This window comes from Rhamphochromis longiceps, linkage group LG12 (assembly GCF_057381845.1).
Source record: "Rhamphochromis longiceps isolate RC_006_pf linkage group LG12, R_longiceps_female_GT1.1, whole genome shotgun sequence".
Lineage (NCBI taxonomy): Eukaryota > Metazoa > Chordata > Actinopteri > Cichliformes > Cichlidae > Rhamphochromis > Rhamphochromis longiceps.
In genome coordinates, this window is record NC_140568.1 from 36,435,840 (window position 1) to 36,458,023 (window position 22,184).

Sequence of the window (22,184 nt, forward strand, 5' to 3'; positions counted from 1 at the left end):
ATAAGAGTGCTTTACCCTTAAAAGAAAGCTTTGTAGGAATTGTATTTTTTTTTTATGTGTGGTTTTTAACAGAGTGTCTCCTGTGTTTCAAAACACCCTCTTTCAACCTTTATAGCCCTAAAAATGACAGGAGAACTATACCCAATTGGGTCTTATCGTGCACATTTGCAGGCCTATTTTCTTTTAGAGCTCTTGCTGCATATCTTTAAAAAATCTTGTACATAATGAAGCTCTTCGGTTCGACATCTGTCTGAAACAGGTTGCTTTAAGTACACCCTCTTAACTCCTGCTCTTAAAGTCACTGTGTTAAGACCAAGCTTCGTCTTCTATGTACAAAATGCAACTAAAATTGATCATTTTGGGGGCATTTTCAAATCACACTGTACCTGTGGGATGAGGATAAAATGAATTGTTTCATTTCAGATTTCTCACAGCTGTCCTATATACTGAAAACCCAAGGTCGTTCTTTTCAGCCTTACAGCTTTGCAGCTGTTGCTTGTTGAATTTTCAATTTCTGTTCTTTTTTCTTTCCATGTGATGTAAAACACATGGGAATAAATAAATACACAAACAAATAAATAATACTAAAATAAAGAATTAGTAATAATAACAAAAGTGTTTAAAGGCGGGAGCTTGCTCTTTTCTGATTAGCCAGTGCATGGAAGCTTCTCCTTATAAGACTTCCATTAGTTATGAAAAAATAACGATGATATTTGATTTATTATTCTTGTTTTTACCTTAAATGTCAATTTAAATAAATATTTTATAGTAAAAACCAGATGTGAACTATACAATGTTCTGCTCTGAGCTGCCATCTTTAATAAGGACTCCAGTTGTTCAAACATATCTGCCTGTCAGTATCACTCAGCGTAGGCACGTACATGCAGCTGTCTAAGCCACCATCTAACACTTTCCTAACTGTTTACAAACCAGCTCTTTCTGCTCTGCTCCTTATGACCCTTTATGTCAACATAAATGAAACATTTTCTCTGTATTGTCATAGTAACTTTGTAAGTGTAGCTTGTGATTGTAGTAAAATCACCAAGTGGGAATCGACTTTCACATGCTTTAACTCTTGTTTAAGCAGTTGTTGTTTTAATATAAATATATATATATAAATAAATATATATATATATATATATATATATATATATATATATATATATATATATATATATATATATAGTCAGTGTTCTGCATAGGCCTGAACCCCCTCAGTGAGATCATTAACAAGACTGGCTACGGATACCGACTACAGAACGGAGCAGTTGTCAGCCACCTCCTGTACATGGATGACATCAAGCTGTATGCCAAGAGTGAACGAGACATCGATTCACTGATCCACACTACCAGGCTATACAGCAATGACATTGGAATGTCGTTCGGACTGGAGAAGTGTAGTCGGATGGTAACAAAGAGAGGGAAGGTAGTCAGAACTGAGGGGATTGAACTACCAGAAGGCAACATTGCAGACATAGAGGACAGTTACAAGTACTTGGGGATCCCACAGGCGAATGGGAACCATGAAGAGGCCGCTAGAAAAGCTGCAACCACCAAGTACCTGCAGAGGGTCAGGCAAGTCCTGAGGAGTCAGCTGAATGGTAAGAACAAGATCCGGGCCATCAACACGTACGCCCTGCCCGTGATCAGGTACCCTGCTGGGGTAATAGGCTGGCCAAAGGAGGAGATAGAAGCCACTGACATAAAGACAAGAAAGCTCCTTACCATGCATGGAGGGTTTCACCCCAAATCCAGCACCCTGAGGCTGTACGCTAAGCGGAAGGAAGGGGGCCGGGGACTGGTGAGTGTCAGCACCACAGTCCAGGATGAGACAACGAACATCCAAGAATACATTAGGAAGATGGCCCCAACTGACCGAGTGCTCAGTGAATACCTCAGGCAGCAGAAACCCAAGAAAGAGGAGGGAGACGAGGAACCATCATGGAAGGACAGGCCCCTGCACGGTATGTACCACCGGCAGATAGAGGAGGTGGCTGATATCCAGAAATCCTACCAGTGGCTGGACAAAGCTGGACTGAAAGACAGCACAGAGGCACTAATCATGGCAGCACAAGAACAAGCTCTGAGCACAAGATCCATAGAGGCTGGGGTCTATCACACCAGGCAAGACCCCAGGTGCAGGCTGTGTAAAGATGCCCCAGAGACAATCCAGCACATAACAGCAGGGTGCAAGATGCTAGCAGGCAAGGCATACATGGAACGCCATAACCAAGTGGCCGGCATAGTGTACAGGAACATCTGTGCCGAGTATAATCTGGAAGTCCCGAGGTCAAAATGGGAGATGCCCCCAAGGGTGGTGGAGAATGACCGAGCTAAGATCCTGTGGGACTTCCAGATACAGACGGACAAAATGGTGGTGGCTAACCAACCGGACATAGTGGTGGTAGACAAACAGAAGAAGACGGCCGTAGTGATCGATGTAGCGGTTCCGAATGACAGCAATATCAGGAAGAAGGAACACGAGAAGCTGGAGAAATACCAAGGGCTCAGAGAAGAGCTCGAGAGGATGTGGAGGGTGAAGGTAACAGTGGTCCCCGTGGTAATCGGAGCACTAGGTGCGGTGACTCCCAAGCTAGGCGAGTGGCTCCAGCAGATCCCAGGAACAACATCGGAGATCTCTGTCCAGAAGAGCGCAGTCCTGGGAACAGCTAAGATACTGCGCAGGACCCTCAAGCTCCCAGGCCTCTGGTAGAGGACCCGAGCTTGAAGGATAAACCGCCCGCAGGGGCGTGCTGGGTGTTTTTTTTTTTTTTTATATATTTACCTCTGAGTAACATCAGCAACAATAGTCAGTGTGCCTGAAAAGTCCTACAGTAATATTACAAGTTAATAACACTGACACGAATATTACTACATTACTTCAGTATCTGATGTGATGAGGGAACTCCAAACTCAGAGAATACAAAACAAGAAATGAGACCATTTTACCTTAACTCTTAATTCTAAATTGTTTTGTAAATCCTGCTTATCGAGACAGAATCCTAGAGTTCAGCATTCAGCTGAACTTCAGTTCAGTTTGTCAGCAACATGTGTGATAGTAAAACTGCTCCACTATGCCAACTGTAGTAATATTTTAGATAATAAATGCTGTAAAACTAGTAAATGCCTGAGGGGTATGTCGTTTAGTTTCTTTTTTTATAGGGACACGTTTACAATTCCCATCCCTGGTTGAGGTATTATAAGAGTGTGATGGGAAAATGGGGCTCTGTAACATGTGGTTAATGTTGGTAAAGGCCTATTTTGAGAATGATAATCTTTTCCTGAACTTAATTAAGTAGTTTAAGGTAAGTAAGTCAAATCGTATCAAATTTAACAACAGAAGGGGGGAAAAAAGAAAAAAAAACACTTAAGTATTATATGCAGATTGCTTGATAATAAAGCTACTTATAAACTGAAAATCAAACAAAACATGAAAATAATAGAACAGAAACCTAAAAAACTGCCACCAGGCTAGACACTGTGTGTCTTTATATCTTTGATGAGAAAGAAAGTCTGCTGACACTGACACAGGCCAACATAGAAGATCAATTTTATGTATCTCCCAATTTTATAACCTTATCATAAAAAAGATAACATGGCCTGCCATATTCAGAGAAAAGTAGTGTGGGAATAGTGTTGAAACTGTAGTGGTTAAACACTACTCCCACCTGTTACTGCTTTTAGTCACAGAGAGTGAGAGAGCTAATCACTACCCATGTGTCGCTAACTTGTCCCCCATTTCTCTGTCAGTTGCGATTGGTTGCAGGAGGTTGATGGCAGTTGCTGGGAAAATTATTGCCAAATCTTCAGTCACTTAGCCTCCAGACTGCTCACTGCCCCCCTGTCCACCACCTGTTGCTATAGAAAAATGTGTATTTCCCAGGCAGTTGTCAAAAACCTCATTGTGATTGTTTTGCTTGCTTATTGCTGTGGTCATAGTTTGAATGGAAGTGCTGGACTTGTCTAGCCAGCTACTCTCTGAGCTGCAGCGAAACTGCAAAAACTGTGACACAAATGGAGACTACACCCTTTAAAGCATGTTGGCTTCAACGCTGAGCCACAACTTTAACTTTGAAGGTAAACCTTCTCCATTTCCAGTGTGTCTTGGACTTTATCAAACTCTACTACCAATCGGCAAGTAGTTAGCGAGTATTTGCAGACAAAAATAAAAAACTACAGGCAATCACAGTAATCTTCTAAACCAGGAGCAGCACTTTCTTTGCAACCAATTTGGAACCTCTTGGACCAGGGAATATGCATGCTTTCCTTTGTGTGTGTGCGTGTTGCACTAAAACGCAATCTAGCACAGTACCATCACTAACATAATTTTATATTACAGAATAGATAATTAAGAAACTTAAACAAAAGTTGTGTAATCAGAATAAAGCCAAGTCAAGTGAAGTAGCTTTCATTACTTAGCACTTAGATTCTTTTGGTCGTTTTTATGATTACTCACCATGTTAATTTACTCCTTACATACAATAATTTAATTTGCCTAATTCAGACAATGTTAAGTGTGGAGACCAATTTTGGGTAAAATCCATCCCTCCCTCCCCCCCTCCCCTTAATATGTATCCAGTTCCAGGTAGTGGGGGCCCGTAGCCTATCACAGCTGTCACAGGAGGAGAGGCGGCCAATTTACAATCACAAGTAACCTAAGCAAACCATGACTCTTATTTGTTGTAGTCAACCTTCATTTATATTAATATTTCAGCATACAGTATGTTGCATCATGCTGCAATGTCACATGGTCATACAGAAAATGCGATCAGGGGGTGAAAGGGAGAAAATCTGGTGGGATATGATTTTAATCCAGTGGGAATACAGAAGCTACTTCAGCTACAATCTTTAAGCACAGAAGTCTAATTTTAACAGTATTCAAAACTGCTACACCCACTACGCATAGCCTCATCCAGAAGATAGGTTGTTTGGAAAGCTCAGGTTGTGCTCTTTTGAACTGCTACAAAAATGGATGTGGTTACTAGTGAATATTCTAAAGTACATCCTGAAATTATAATTACTTATCTCTCCTCCATGTCCTTTCCTTCCCTGGCTGAATAAGTGGCTGAGCTCTTACATTAAAGCGTGCAGTGAGAGGATTCATTTCGCAAACAAAAAACCTCGTGACCTTCTCTCCACCTCTCACCATGCCTTCCTCTATCACTGCACCATTCAGACTCTCATCCCTCCTTCCCCTCTTCTACTCTCATCTGGCTCATATTCTGTCTATTTGTCACACTCTCTTCCTTTTTTCGTGCTCTTGGATAATGTCACTTAAGCGGCCATGAATCAGTTATCTCTGTTTTATTCAACTGTGAGTGACCGCTCATTTTGCTGAATGTGATTGTGTATGCAGTACATGTGTTTTTATGTATGTTAACATATTGCACACGTTGAATGAACTTCTAATTTGAGCAAAGAAACTGACAGACTGCTTTCTAAAGGAAAGGGTGAAGCTAAAAGTAGATATATATGCTGCATCATTTTGTTTTTAATGCCACAGAAATTATTTTAGCAGAATGTGTTTAGCTCAACAGGACAAAAATTATCCAAGAGAACTTGTGTTTGGATTGTAAATGATAGGCACACAGCGACTTAGAGATAATTTCAAGAATACTCAGAAATCATAATAAACATAATCCTGCCAGTCCGTTCAGCAATGGAAACACTTAGCATGAAGCTCCCAGTGCACAGTTTTTGTGCAGATGTTAATGCTTGAGAGGGTTTGGAACTGTGCAGTTACTGAGACAGTAGAGCACTGGGAACTTACACACTATGAGCTGCAGCATTTTCTGTAAATGTAAATACTTTGTCACTGTCCGTCTAATGCTTTAACTTTGCAATAATACCATTTACTACCTGACTTGTTGCAACGATAGCATCCTGTTACACTACCCCGCTCCAGCCCCTGAGAGCCATTCTGTCACAAATGTTTGTAAAAGCAGACTGCATGACTAGGTTCTTCATTTTCAGCTGAGGCAATGGGACTGAAAAGACCTGAATTTAAAGATTAAGACGTGTGGTGCAATACTTTTATCCATACTGTGTAAGCACATTTAATATGTAACAATAAATAAAGGGTCCAAAACAGTGAGAGAAAATGGAAAGAGAAATAGGCAAATATTGAGACAGAATAAGGGGGAAAAACATTATTTTTTTTTTAGAGAACATAGAGATGAGAAGGATGGCCACTTGTGAAAGATAAGAACTGACAAAGATTCATTGTTAAACAGTGGCATAAAATGAAAGGAACAGAGAGTGAGACCTTAAAATTAATATTTATTTTATAAGGACAAAAAACAAGGGGGAGACAGGAGGTGCAGAAGGGGCTCCATGAACGATGTGACACACAGAAATTGGAATGGATCCAATTATATGGGATTGAGTGCGAATTTATTAAATCAAGCAATTGATTTAGATAAGTGTTGAAGAGGTGGTTTTCACACAGGAGGGGGTTGGTGACTGGGAGTCAATACAGAGAGTGAAACCTGTGAAAGGGGAAAAGGAGAGGAATAAGAGTGAATACCATAAGAGGAGCTAAAGCCATGCATAAACCACACCATTGTGACTTTAGAACTAAATGATTTCGTTTAATATGTTTGTTACTTTTTTACACTTGCAATCAAAATCATTTTTTTTAAAAACACATAAAATGTGCAAGAATCAGTTATTTCCCACGCTTGCAGTTTTCCGTCTCTTTCTGCTTTAGGTTAAGGAGAGAGTGCTCACATGCCTGGACATCACACAGACAGCACGAGGGAACTAGCAGGTTGACAAAAAAAGAGCTTAATTAAATCACAACTTTATTAAAGATTCTCACATGCACCATCTTGCTGCCCATGCTATTGCATAAGTTGCATAAGTTCTGTATTTTAGACGAGTCAATTATATGTAATTTCCTTAAAAAAAGACAACATAGGATAAAAACCCTACAAGGATATGCCAGCATGAGGAAATAAAGAGAACTGGTAAATTAATCTGTGAAACTAACATAAATGACAGATGGGAAGCAGAAATGAAGCAGCATCATTTACAAAGATAATAGATGTGTTGCTGGTATGATTTGATTATGTAATCCTATTGCACTACACTTAAATTTGCATAAAAGCAATTCAAGAAAACACGGCACTGATTCACTCTTTCTCTATTGCCAGCTGTTCAAAATGTTGCTAAAAATTTTCCACAATCTTGGATGGCAACATGACAAAACTCAGCAAGGAGGTGAGAGCCAGAAAGGGAATGAGAAGCAGTAACCGAGAAGTGAAGTGGGAGGTAATTCTGTATAAATTTACTCTTGTGGAAAAAAGAGAGCTCCTTCAAGAAAAAAGAGGGAATAGAGAAACTGATTAAACCCATTTAGAGCTAACGACAGCATGACAAAGAATCTGTCTGAGATATGCAAGAATCTGACATGAGAAACTAGTGACAGCAAGATCATTTATACTGATTTGTGGAGAGAAAAGTTGGGAAAAGGAATAATATGGAATGAATAAAAGTGATGATTTCTTCAGAAAAACCTAGGTCGAATCGACTTGTTGGCCTTCTTAACTGCTTGTTCCTATACAACATTTCTATTATCAAAAAAAGTCCTGAATGTTTGCTGTCAGTTTTAACTTAAACCACTATTACTTTGCATGCACAGTGTGGACTGTCTGCTCTTGAGTGTTACTATTACAATGTAAAGTTCAAGAAGCAACAAAAAGAGTATTGTAAGTCTCCCCAGCTTTGCAAGTAACAAAAAAAGTGTAGGATCACGCTGAAGAGTGAACACACATTCTTAAAAACCCAGGGATGTGTTCTTGCCACTTCTCTCCCAAAGCATTTGTTGCCTTTATTCAAATACAGATCACAGCTTACGGGTGCCACAAATTATAAGATAAACCTATATATACCTGTAAATACTAAAATCAAATGGTGTACATATGTTTTTCACAAGAAATCACAATAACCTTAGCTAGTGAGTGAAATATGCTCTAAAACTATTATCAAAGACAGAGCAGACTGGATGCTCCCCTGTTAGGAAGTGAACTACCTGCTGCCCCATGGTGGAACCTGATAATCCACAACTTCATCCAGTCAGTTTTAAGTCTACTATTTTGTCCTCACTGCTTACACTTGGGCTCAGATTGAAAAGGCTGAGCTGGAGAAGGGTCTCAAGATTGGGACCAAGACTGCTAGATAGCATTGTGGCATATACAAGTGCAGTTTACAAGTGAGATGGTGTTAGCGCTTTCTATCACAGCTTAGGAATAATGTGGTAATAGTTGGGTAATGAGGTGGAAACAATATGGATGTAACAAGTTATCGACAACGATTAAAGCTGAGTAATATTACACTGAAATTTGTGTAGCTGAGTAATGACGATCTAGGAACTATTTGTAATAACAACTGTATGCACATGAGGCATAACCTATTAGCAATAATGTTAGCAATATATAAAATAGTAAAAATGTTTATAAACAGATGTTAAAGACATAGTAACCTGTTGATAATAAGGTGATACTGGTTAATGCTTAAGCATATTAAAATTAAATATAAAATTTTATTGGTGACTTACAAAGCGCTGAATGGACAGGTTCCAGAGTATCTGTCTGACTTATAGCAGCCTCATAGGCTCCCTAGCGCTATTAGATCAGGTGACCTTTTGCTCTTGGCTACACCAAAGTCAAGGCTGGTTCATAGAGGTGACCGGTCGCAGCGCCTAAATTGTGGAATGATTTGCCTCTCTACATTAGAAAGGCCCCTACCATCAATCTTCAATACATTTTTACTCATTGTCTTTCAACACAGCACGAGAGTTATTTATCTATTTACTTATTTATCTGTTACTTGGTATTAGGGCTGCCACAAACGATTATTTTGATAGTCGACTAGTCACCGACTATAAAACGTACAGCTTACTGCACCAGCATAACTATCATTAGCTTACAGCTTTAAGTGTTTAAGGTATGTGCTAACTAAAAATAAAGACAAGACGATAGTTTATTAAATTTTAATGAAATTTGCAGATTATTTCGGTGGAGTTTAATAAACTCCTTGCTATCTAAAATATAACAGGACACCGGAGTATATTCTCGAGCATCTCACACTTCTGATAATCAGTTGTCTGCTTGATGTTTATTCAGCTGTATAAAAACTACAACTTTAATCTCAGCCAAACTGATTTACGCAGGAACAAATAAAATACTAAAAAAAAGCCAAACAATAAAATTTTTAAATTATCTAAGTGACTTATATATGTTTAACCTGAATAGCGAAAGACGGCGGTGGGTTTGAAAACGATTTGCCAGGAGTCCGGTGTTCTTGGGCTCTAGTGAGCCTTGCCCCCGGCTAGCTATCGAGCTAGTGGGTAACAAACGTCTCCGAAAACATCAGAGCACTTTTGAAAATATGTAGTGTCTTGATAAACTGAGCAGATATTTGAGGTTTACACATCTAGTTTACACAGAAAATATGCTAAACGTTTATTTTGTGACCCAGTAAGAATAATAAAAGTAATATTAAAACTAACTAGCAGACAGAGCTACTTCTTCTTCTTCGGGGTTTAACAGCAGCTGGCATCCTTGTATATGCAGTGCTGCCATCTTCTGTTTCAGTCCGTTATTACACTCTTAAATACTACTACTTATTCCTGTGTCTTTTGGGATCTGACAAAGCTTCAAACGACGCGTCGACTATTAAATCAATCATTGACAATTTTGATAGTCGACGTAATCGTGACTAGTCGACTAATCGTGGCAGCCCTACTTGGTATTTGTTATTTGATAATGATGCTATTTCTGTTACATTAATTTTATTGTGTAATTTTATCTTGTACAGCACTTTGGCCAGCACTTTTGTTGTATATAAATGTGCTATATAAATAAATAAACGATATTAGGATCATGTTACCATACTATAATGTGGGACTTATTCTTATGTACCCATCATTCTGCTTTGTAAATATTACGTACTGTGACCTGTGACCTGTGTGGACGTATTATTATTACTCCACTATTACCACTGAATTGCCAAGCTTCAACATAAAGAGCAAAACTTTATTTTCTTTCATTTTACAGAAAAACTCCCATCTATGACATACAGTCATATCACATTTAACCATACAAGTGTTCAAAGTTGTAGTACCTTCTAACAAGTAATCGGAATGAATGTAATGTTACTAGAGTGTATTAACACCAGTGTTGCCACAGTTACTTTGAAAAAGTAATATATTACGGACTACTGATTACTCCTTCCAAAAGTAACTTAGTTACTTTACTGATTACTTTATTTTTAAAGTAACTAAGTTAGATTACTAGTTACTTTATTAGTTACTTTCAGAAGCTGCCAATAACACTCCCCACTGCCTCAACATAAAAACATCAACCGATTTTGCCAATACTCACTTTATTGGAAGTGTATTTTAACAGTAATGTCAACAATATATCTCCTGACATTTGAAGTTGAACTTAAAACTTTTTTCCTGACAGAAATACTTGTTTGTATGAAAATAAAGACAGTCTTGTTACTTCACTTAACATAAATACTTTTTATAAAAAAACAAACAAACAAACAAACAAAGAGTCTTTCTTGACTTCCCTTAAGATACTTTTTATACCATCCACATGTAAGCACTATTGTCCGCTTTTGTAACTTTGGACTAATCTTATGAAAAAAAAAAAAAGAGACTGCAGGTCCAACTTAAATTGCCTTACTTCCTTGCAGGTAATTGTTTTAAGTTAATCAACTTGAAAACTTTAATAAGTTTATTAAGTGACTTTGATAAACTTAATTCAATTACTTGTAAATAGTTATTTAAATTGGATTCCCCATTCTCTGTTTTTTCAGTATATGTTGTCATCGCATGTTATGGGGGAAACAGTAGAGTGGAGCGAGTAAACCAGTGGTTGTACCTCATTAACAGAAGCTTCTCAAACCTTTTGTCAGAAAGTCGATTTCTTTTAGGCGTGAGCACCAAACCTCCCAGACTAAAAAGTCGCTCCACAGGAGCACTTGATGGGGTTGGAGTGTTATACTTTAAAAAAATTGTCTTTATGCTTGAAAATTTATGCAGAATCTGAAGGTCGTAGCCTGACATCAGGTAGTCCATGACTTCTTTTTCTGCAGAATAGGTCTCCTCCTCTGGCTCTGCCTCAAAAGTGAAAAAGTCCATCTCACCTTGGCTGCTAGATGTAGTAGCACTGGGCACACTGGCAGGGTTTTTTACCAGAGGAGCAGTGGTGCAACACTCTGCTGTCAGAAGCTGTTTTACTCGCTCCCTCCTTCCTGCATCTCTCAGCCATCGGAGTTTGAATTTTGGACAACTGGCAGCTGCAAGAAGGGCATCTTTGTCATCCAGCACACCGGCGAAACGAGTCTGAATAGCCTAAAAAACATAATTGATATTTTTATGCCTACAATTTATTATGTTATTGAATTATTTGCAAACCATGCCTAATATGAGATCAGTATTATGGATTTATTTTGTTTTAGGTTACTTGTAAACATTTTAATTGTTTTAATCTTATTTTTCAATGATAATTAATATTCTGTTCCATGTTTGTGAATTGTATGAAGCAAAAAATCTGACTAATTTCAAGATAGAGCGTACCTGTACAATGGCATCTGGAAGGCCTGCAGTCATCCTGGAGAGGTCATCTTTCACAGCCTGGGTCTTCTGCATCAGAACTTCAAGTGTTGGTAGTAAAGTTCCATATGGACAGTCGCCTTGTAAAATGTCCAGTGCTGCAGTCAGAGGTTTCATGGCCATGCAGTACTCATGCAGGAACTGGTATTCTTGATCTTTGAAGCACTTCAGTCCTAGCTTTGTGCACAGAGTATTCAGCTCACCCATGGGGATTTCTGCAATTCTCTTTACAGCATCAAAAAAGGAATTCCACCTTGTGGATGTTAGTATTAGGAGCTTTCTTTTGCTGATTTCTTCCACTGTTTCTGATGCAAGTGTAGATCTACTCGATTTGGTCCAAAGAGCTGTGCATTTTGCTGTGCTGCTCCTATACACAGCCCTGCTCTCTGCATTGGTTGTTAAATGTTTCTCCACATCACGTGTGCAAATTATGTTGATGGTGTGCGAAGCACACCTGCGGTGCGGGGGAAGAGACAGCTGACCATCACTTTCATTCTCAGCCGAGAGGATTTCTGACAGATCAGAAAAAGTGACATCATCGTCTTTGGGGCTGGACTCTTCCTCCTCCGTCTCATCATCGGACTCCGTGACAGGATGATAAACTTGAAACGCCTTAACAAAGTTGGATCCATTATCAGTAACTGTTGCAACTACTTTGTTGAGTAATCCATAAGAGGAGTGGATGTTTTCGATTTCTGTACCAATGACATCATACGTGTGTCTACCACGAATTCGCCTACATGCTAATGCAACCTTGTGACGCTCTAATGTGGTTCTACTGATCCAGTGGAGCGTTACTCCCATATAGCTTCTGTTGTTAGCAGTCCAAATATCCGCGGTAGTTGAAACAAAGTCAATCTCATTCAGTGTGGCCTTCAAATTTCTCTCCATTTCTGTAAACTCCTTCTCCAAGTAAGAAGTAAAAGTCGTTCGGTGAGGCAGCTCGGCATTAACAGAAGTAGGGATCTTTTTTATTATGGCACGAAACGAGGGCGAGTCAACAGTGTTTATAGGTAGCATTTCTTCTACAATATACTGCGCGACCAACTTCTTCAATTCTTCATCACTTACTGGTTTTGCACCAAAGTCCAACTTTTGTTGTTTGGGGGGTGTAGGACCTTCTGCGGAAGTCACGGCTCTCTGCTTCGGACCACTTGGTGGGACTCTCTCTGTGAGTTTGACTGTGCTGTGCTGCGACTCCAAATGTTTCTTTAAGTTTGACGTAGTGTTTTTGAAGGTAGATAACCCTTTTTCGCCAACACAGAGTGTACAACGAACCTTAATATTTAAATCTTTAGTTGACAGAAACTCAAAATAGTGACCATATTTCCAGCTAAAGAACGAACATCTCTCTCCCTCCATTGTTGTTTACACTTTTTTACGTCGCTGGCTGCTTGTGAGCGGGAAACGTGACCTGTCGCTTATGTGACGTTTCACGACACGTATGCGTTTGTCATCCGCTGAGACGAAAAGAAGAAACCAAATCTTTTTGCTTAAAAAAATAGTAACGCACAGTGGTTTGGACAAGTAACTTTAATCTGACTACTGTTATGGAAATAGTAACGCGTTAGATTAGTCGTTACTGAAAAAGTGGTCATATTCGGAGTAACGCGTTACTAAGCAACGCGTTACCGGCATCACTGATTAACACAAACCTAAAATTTCTACATTACATAGTTTAGCATTTATATTTCTCTTTGCTCTGCTATTAAGCATTCATGAGGCTGCTTGAAGCTTGCGTGTCACATTGAGTATTTCCATATCTTGCAAACGGGGACAGTTGCTTGTCAGATTATGTCATACACTGATTGATGTATGAATGTGTTTGCTGCTGATTCTCCACTTTTAGATGAGCAAGAGGTCTTTACGGTTCATGGAACGAACTATTATCACTGAACCTGTGTAAATTCAATTGCACAATGACTTTACTTGATATTTCAAAGGTTAGATATACAGCATTTATGTGGCCAGTATAAATCAGAACATCATTTATGTAAATAGAGATTGTTGAATACTTAATGGTATTCATTCCTAATGGTTTAGAGCAGAGGTCCCCAACCTTTTTTGCGCCACGGACCGGTTTGTGCCCGACAATATTTTCACGGACCAGCCTTTAAGGTGTCGTGGATAAATACAACAAAATAAAACTAGTATCGGTACCGAAAAAAAAGAAGATTTATTCATAACACACGTGAAAAGACTCAGGAAAACTGAGTTAACGATAAAAACAATAACAAAATAACGCTGAAAAGCGATAAAAACCCTGAAAACCATACATTTCAGACCTGAGCCTCAACTCTCGCGGCCTGGTACCAAACGACTCACGGACCAGTACCGGTCCGAGGCCCGGGGGTTGGGGACCGCTGGTTTAGAGGAACGAGCAAACTGCCCAAAGCCGCACAAACGCAACTCCTGCCCTTAAAGCTGACACAGATCACTGGTAGAAAGAAATTTTTTTTTTTTTTCATTTTGTAAGAGTATGATTAAGGCGTGGTTAGGCTTACAGAAGAATCATTGTTCATTTTACTTTACTTTTTTGCCACTATTGAAGTAAGGGGGAACTTTGTCAATACTGATGCAGCAATAAAGATATGTTAACGTTTTTAAGAACAGTCTTACTCATGCTGTTTAAAAAAAGGTTTTGACTTGTGGTGGGAAAAGAGACGTGCGGACTGGAAAAACTTTTCTTGCTAAAACAGTGTGATCAAAGGCTCCCCCATTCCACAGTTTTTTTTCATATCAGATCTTTGGAGCACATAGAGTTGAATGACCCTTTTGTTGTGGAATTATAACTCTTTCTTTTATTAGGCACAACAGTTTAAAAAAAAATTGTGTCAACACTGTTACATTTATTATTATCCTGCCGTGATGCCAGGAAGTCAGGACTCAAAACTCAGAGTAAGGAAAATTGCTCAGCAGTTAACAGAAAGTTTATTTAACAATGTGACAGTCAGAAAAAAAAAGCAAGGAAACTCAGGGTCTGGTTAGGGTTTCTGGAAAGAAGGAGAAAGGAAAGTTAATAGGGGGGTTCCAAGCTGTAGGCAAGATGTGATTTACAGGATCCAAAATAGGGCTGAAGCGCTTTGCAGGCAGTGCAGACGCTCAAGCCTGATGTCCACCCAAAAAGGTGGATCCACTGTTGCCAACTTAAGGGAAAAAAATATGCTTGCCATGACATATCCTGTAGATCACGCAGGGTTAATAATGACTCACCATGGTGACTGCTTTTAGTTGACATGGTTGCATTTGAAAAACAGTATTTTAGGTTAGGATATATTGTATAATTTGTCCCTACATATATTTTTCTACAAATCACTCTGTTGTATATTTCTTCTGATTTACTACAGGCCCATGCTGCCTTACGTCTGATTGACAGGCTATAGGCTGGAGACGAGTGTTGCATCTAATCGCTGTAGATGACTACAGGCTCTTGATGGATGTCACTCTGAATTATTGCACCCAAAGTGATGTAGCAGCGCCAAGATATAGTAGAGAGGCAGGATAGTGAAAGCACTGATACAAATGCTTCAGTAACAAGAGACTGTTTGCGTTTGATTTAAGAGTGGTGTCTGTGACCAATCAGCAGCATGATTTAACCAAATGATTCTCAACACTTGCCTCCTCCTTACAGTGTGATACAGTATATGGGCCACTGTTGGCAGTTTATCTGGTAGCATTGCGTTAATCAGCTTATTTGCTGCTATCCAAAAGGGAGACAGCGGGCCTTTTGTCCAATAACAGTGCTGGGAAATCACAGCAGTACGCACCAGATTCCTCATTCTCTCTTTTTTTCCATCTCACTCTTTGCTTCTCTCTCAAGTTCTCCCAGCTCAACAAGAGAGAAGCAGCTCTTTTGCTACTTTTCTGCAGCGAGAAAGCTGCTGCTGAAAAGTAGATTTCCAACCTCAGCTGAAAAGTGGATTTTGGAAGACCAATTGTGAAGAAATACGATGGATGGGCAAAAAAAAGGAGGAAGGATAGCGGGATAATGATGAAAGCTAAAGTGTTAGAGTTAAGAGATGGAATGTTAAAAGTCTGGATAAAAGTGTAAAGAGAGGGTAAGTTGTCATTATGCATGTGTGTGAAGATGGTGGGTAAGTCTACTTCTATGTGATTCAGCTGGCTCATTAGTCTAGACATAGGCACAATATTACATATTTGTGTGTGTGTGTGTGAGTGTGAGAGAGAGAGAGATAGAAGAGGTGCACATGTAGAGAAATGAGATGAAAAGCTTTTACAAGCCATATTAGCAAGTGCCTTGAAAGCCAAGTGGCAGCTTTTGTACTCCTTTTTGAGCATATGCACACTTACACACACACACACACACACACACACACACACACACACACACACACACACACACACACACACACACACACACACACACACACACACACACACTCTCATACACATTAACCACGTTAGTCAGCTTTAATCACACAGCATGATAGGGATTGCGTGAATGTCTGCGTGCTTCCGCTAGGCCTCTTAATGTTGATAATAATGGACTCCTTTGCAGTAATAGATCTGTCATTCAACACAATTAAAGAACCACACACACTTCTGTTTGCCACTTCCCATATTGCACTGGGACATGAACACTCACTGGAAAGCCAACACCATTGTGTCTTTATCAAGTCATCACATTTCCAATCTGAAGTATTTGTTTGCAGCACTGTCACATTTAGTTTAATTGGTATAGTCAAATTACACACCCTGACACTTGCACATGCACATTTCTCTTGGAATTGTGCAAATGTAATGCTTGTATTAAGGATTAGGTCACAAGCTGTCACATTTTCTCCCGAGTTATAATTAAGGGTTATGTAATACAATGCTGTCAGACACACTATTAGGCTCACAAACTCAAAGAGGCATGCGCATATAGGTAACCATACACTTTGATGCATATGCATATATACTCCACAGAGCTGAAAGTAGACGTTCATGCAAAAACACATGCACAAGTTGTTGAATAGAGAGCGGATGTAACGCATGCTGCCTCTGGACAAGAGAAGATTGTGAATTATTGAGACGATGCCCTGAAACAAGTGATCACACAGTGCCTTGCACACAAACACTAATTAAAAGGGGGAAAAAAACCGCACATGTATTGTTACATGTACATCTTGTCCTTTAGTAAAACAAGCCCTCCGGTAACAGAGAAAACAAGCATGGGTTAACAGCTCAACAGTTGTCAGCTGTGCTAAAAGAGCTGCAGCAGGTTTTTCTTTTTTTTAATTATCCATTTGAATTTTAACACAATAAACTTGCATTACTTAACACTAATGTGTGAGTAGAGCACAAAAGTGATGGTGGCTGAAAATGGGAATTTGTGTGCCTATTGTACGTATTGCACTAAAATTTAAAAAGGCATCGGTAATTGTATTAATCTTCTTTATCTTTATCTGTGTTTATAGCATTTCTGAATAGTTAAATGTTATGCTAAATATATAAACCAATGTGTTTTTCTTTCAAAAACAAGGACATCACAAGTGACAAAGCTGCCATCATAAAACCGTTTTCACTTCCACTGTGTAAAAAGAGTTAAAGATGGATAGAAAGGTGGAGGCGCACATAGAGAAATAGATAACATCCTTTTCAGCCATAGGACGAAAAAGACCCAAATGGTTTGTCGGAGAACAAGAGTGAAATAGTGTAGGGGAAAAAAGATAGATGTATGAATAAATGGGATTTCAGTCCAAGCCATGGGAATATCGGGGAAGAGGGAAAAATGATGAAATGAGACAGACATGGAAATAGAAGCAGACATGGATAGATGATAATGGCTTTTCCCCCTCAAAACTATAGCAATGAAAGAGAGAGGGAGATGAAAATGGATAGATAAATGATAATGTGACTTCTGTCTACTTTTAAGCCCTGGAACTAAGCTTCATGTTTGCTGTGTAATGACTGACTGAAAGCTGCTTAAAGTATGCTAAGCCTAAAGCTACATCAGCTATTTACATTAACCCTGCCCATTAATGTGTCATTGTAAGTTAATAAGTAGTCTTACAGTACAGTAATTTAAATAATATCTGATTAAATAAACTCTTTAGTAGAGTTAAAACTGCAAATGCTAACATGAAATAATATCTAGTATGTGTAACTCAAACCTGTATAAGCCCAAAAGCTTGAAAAATTGTTTCCTTTGGTCAAGTTTTGGAGCTGAAATCGCATCCCTTCCACTGACCTTTTCTTCTAAGCTGTGAAGTAAAACCTTTTTTGTGATTGTCAGTGACCTTCCAGCTCCAACTGCCTTCCTCACCATATGTTCTGAGAGAGACAGCAGAGTATTTAATAAATGCAGGAAATCCCACATTCAAAATAGATATATCTGTGTATTAAGAATGCATGGTCCTATACTCATAAATGTTCAAGTTACATGCCTGCATGCCCTGTATTATTGAGGTTGATAGATATGTGATGCGTGTGAGGTGTGGTGTGTTGAAATTAGAAGTTAGAGGACAGCGAATTTAAGACTTTCAGAATCCAGAATAACGCTGATCCAGATATGGAAAGAAAGTAGTTGGAGAGATTTTTCAGACCTTTGTTGTACAGCCAGTTTTGCAGCTTTCCAAAATGACACTAAAACACTAATGAAAAGCTTTCTACATTTAAATTTCTTTGAAACATAAAAGTCTTCATATCCAAACAACATGACTCCAAAATACACATATATGACATACAAGTGATTTTACGTATGCAATTTTTATACTTCTATAGCAGGAAAACAGAAATAAAGGATAGAATCAGTTCTACACCCAGTACATTCTGGTGGAAGAGTTTTAACACTTAACTTTTATCTCTTAAATCAGTTAGTTTTCAGTTCAAATGGAGGACAAGACAGCTATCCCTGCCTCTCTCTTAGTCTCACTACAAAAGAGAAATAAATTGCTTTTGAATCATTTAACAGAACCAATGGCTAACCTTAATTTTCTCTCTCAGATCCTTAGTGTTAATAATTTAAGTCTGTGTGTGTGGGTTGGGAGGATATAGCCTAGTATATCTTTGTCTCTCTGTCTCGTTTCATCTCTCATATCTACAGTAACAAGTCATAAAGTTGATTTTTAAGTCGACAAATACTCACATGCTTTCCAATAAATTCTATTAATATTTGCAGATATTCATAGATTACTAATAAAACCCTTCCTGAGCAAACGTTTCTCTATGAGCCAAAAGACAAACTTGTTTCATGTCGTGTCTGTTTTCGCAGTTCACATCATTAAAAGGATTTAAAGGCATTTCTGCCTGACGACAGATTAAACATTTTAGATGCAGCTAAACCTGCCTCATCATTTCTTGCTCCAGCCCGATGATGATCACACACATATGAGAGAAGTATTGATCGCCCCATCTAACACTTAGTAAGAAAATGGCTTTGTAAGATGCAGTAATCCATACAATTTTATTACCTTTAAATATTTACCAAATTGTACAATATAGATCTGTATTCATAATACTTTTGATCATCCAGAAAAACAATTTACTGACACTCTCGAGAGGCCTGTGAAGTTTTGAATAAACAAGAAGAAACCCGAATAGGTCAATGCCCTAATTGTTTTTAAACAAGAGGAATGATATTTGAGCTAAAGGTTTACCACTTCATACACACACTCTTAAACAAGCACAGCCTTTTATGCGGCTTGACCGATCTCCGATTACCTTAATTAATGTTAGCTAGTTTCCTGTTTCTCACTCCACCGGGCTCAGAGCCAATCAGAAATCATGTTTCTTCCAAGTATATCTGATGACTTGACAACACAATAACGCTGCATTTGTGCTGTGTGTGCATTTTTCTGTTAGCGCGTGCATACTATGTGTGATTTTGCGCGTAGGTGGGAGCGTTTTTGTGTTGTTGTGACAGTATCTAACTGAGTATTTGTCCTTTGTGCCAGCACGCAAGGATGTGTCATGTGCATGTGTTTGTGTGTCTCCTTCCTTTTGTATGTGCGTGAGCATACATAAAACGAAGGGTAGGATTACCAGCTTGTTGTTGCAAGATAGGATAGGATTACATGAGAAAGAAACAGGGGAAGGAGGAGAGTGAAGGCAGGAGGTGTGACAGGAGCTGAGATAGAGAAAGAATGAGATAGCTGGTGTGATAGTTAGTGGGATGAAGTTGAGTTTAAAAAGAGGTTGGGAGGCACTTTAAAATAAGAAAAAAGAAAACAGTGAATCGAAGGGAATGTGACTTGAGCAAGGGAATAAATGTATATACAGCATGTGGCCAAGTTTTGAGGATGTGGTTTAGCTCTGCTAATACAGACGCAAGCAATAAAAGACAAAAGGAGCTTCTGTAGATAAAGGCTATAAAGGCTGGGGAAGTGATTATCTTGTTTTTCGGGTTGATATGATCTGAGTGCGTAGCTTTTTCTTAGCTCCAGTTTAATGAACTCCAAGTAACAAACACTGAATATTGGCTTTGGATTATCAGTGAATACAGAAGGTATAGGCTTTACTTTACAAGGCATGCTGAGACTCACTTTAATTAGAATGACAACCAAATAGTGGGTATAATATTACTTCCTTCTAGTCCATCATGAAATAAAACAGCAATAGTAAAGGAAACGGTTTCACACAAACCCAAACTTCCGCAAAACAGTGTGCACACATTAAATAACTGAATCATGATTTGCTTAAATCATTCAGTGTTTTCCAAAGTCAGCTGCATTGTTACTTGTTTCTTTTAACTCTTACATACTTTTCATATTTTATTCCTTCACAGTGTTGTTACCCCAGGCCCAGATTTCCCTCATAATAAGTGTTTGTGTTGAATTTAGAACTAAATGTCTATTTAGACATTATTAAGGAAACATTAATTAATCCTTAATTAATTCACCAATTTTAAAATATCTAGATTTTTCTGTTTTTTGGGTCACTTTTGGAAAAGTAACCAATTTTAAGACAAAAAGAATGACATTTAGGATATTGTACTGCTGTCAAATGTTTAAAAAAGGTCATATTTGACCTCAACAGTATTTAAGGATTAAGAGCATATTGGTAAAAAGTAGATGCCCATTTAGAAAACCTAAATGAAATCATAGTTTTACGATGTCATAGTTCAAAACCTAAGCTTTTTGCCAAATTTTAAACAACATACTTTACTTATACACTGTTGCCTATGAGATGTTTAACCAAATAATAATATGAGTCAAACAAAAAGCTAGTAATACACTGACTTATATTCAAAATATTGGACAAATTGAAGCCATCCAACTATTAATATCATATTGCCTAGGTTGTGCAACCTCTAAGTAAAAGAGCAGTTATTGTGTGTTGACAGTTGTCTGTCTGGCTGCCTCAAAGGTTGATCTTGTTGTATAGGTCTATTAAATTAGGCTTGCTTCCAAAGAGAAACATGGATAACAAAATTAATGTCGACATATCGATCATTGCTTGGATCTTTTCTTTGTAATGCCAGAACATTTCTTGGCTGTATGCAATATTTCCTTTCCTTTCCTTTCCTTTCCTTTCCTTTCCTTTCCACACTGAAGAACTTCAGCTTCATACGTTGCCCATCCCCCACACATAAAATTTGGCATCTCGAAATACAAACTTTTTACTCACGCTCTCTGTTCAAGAATAAATATTGTTGTGAAGAATTACAGAGTATGGCATTATTAAAATAAGGGTGAAAAAGCCTTTGGGTTATTAATGTTTGTTTATATTTGGGTGCACACGGGTTTCTGTTGGAGTGAAATGAATGCAGAGTGAAGCAATAAAGGTAGAGACGGCTGGTTTCCTGAGCCTTTATGCTAATCAGTCACTTATACATTCATTCCACTGCCACTGTCTGCTCAGTGTCACATCCCAACTCACACACAATCAGACATAAATGCACATAAACACGTGGACTACCTTCATCAGCCTCTCACTTTGTTTCAGTTGTTTGTTCTTTATTCAGTTTATTTTTTTATGTTAGTACATTAAAAATAATAATATATACACAAAAAAATTATATAAATAAATACATCTTAACATAGTGATATTTGTTCGTACAAATGGGAGAAATGCTGTGAGGTTTCAAGTTAGTTTCCACGTCTACAATAACTGGACTGAAACGATCAACGCGAGAGAAGCGTTAACAACTAGCCTGACACACTAACATGCACTGAGCTTCACTTAATAATCAAACAGCTGTTACTTGTAAGTGACATCATCACACCTGCAGGTGAGACACTGTAGTGACAAGTGAGACCGATCACTGCCTTCGTCACATACAGGAAAAGGTGAGACGTTAGAAAGAGCAACGTGTGATTGAAAAGAGTGCTTTAGGTGTGCATATGTGCCTGTGAGCTTTTTTTGTTGTTGCCATATTTACACATTTATCTGTGACTATGTGTCTGTCTTTAAAAGAACAAAACCGTAATCTAAATCTAAGGATCTAAAAAAATACGCTCCAAAGATAAAGATGTCAGATAATTATATACTTTTGGTCCACAGTACTTATCAAACCTAAATTAAAGATGAGGGCAATAAACACTAGCAATGGCTACAATGAGTAGGGGAACATATCAATAAAACAAAACAAAAAAATGTGTTTACAAAGAGTAGT

General features: G+C 38.4%; 2 protein-coding genes across 2 annotated transcripts in view; one reads left to right on the forward strand and one right to left on the reverse strand.

The window, feature by feature from the left end:
- LOC146657803 (transmembrane protein 132C) overlaps positions 1–22,184 on the forward strand; it is a 296,469-nt gene that overhangs the window by 46,764 nt on the left and 227,521 nt on the right. The gene's annotated exons all lie outside the window — the stretch shown is intronic.
- On the reverse strand, positions 10,307–11,873 carry LOC146657804 (uncharacterized). Its single transcript, XM_085426131.1, has 2 exons — positions 11,591–11,873; positions 10,307–11,365 (listed from the first exon to the last, which is right to left on the reverse strand). Exons 1-2 carry the CDS (start codon positions 11,831–11,833, stop codon positions 10,847–10,849), a joined length of 762 nt encoding a protein of 253 aa, XP_085282257.1. The 5' UTR covers positions 11,834–11,873; the 3' UTR covers positions 10,307–10,846.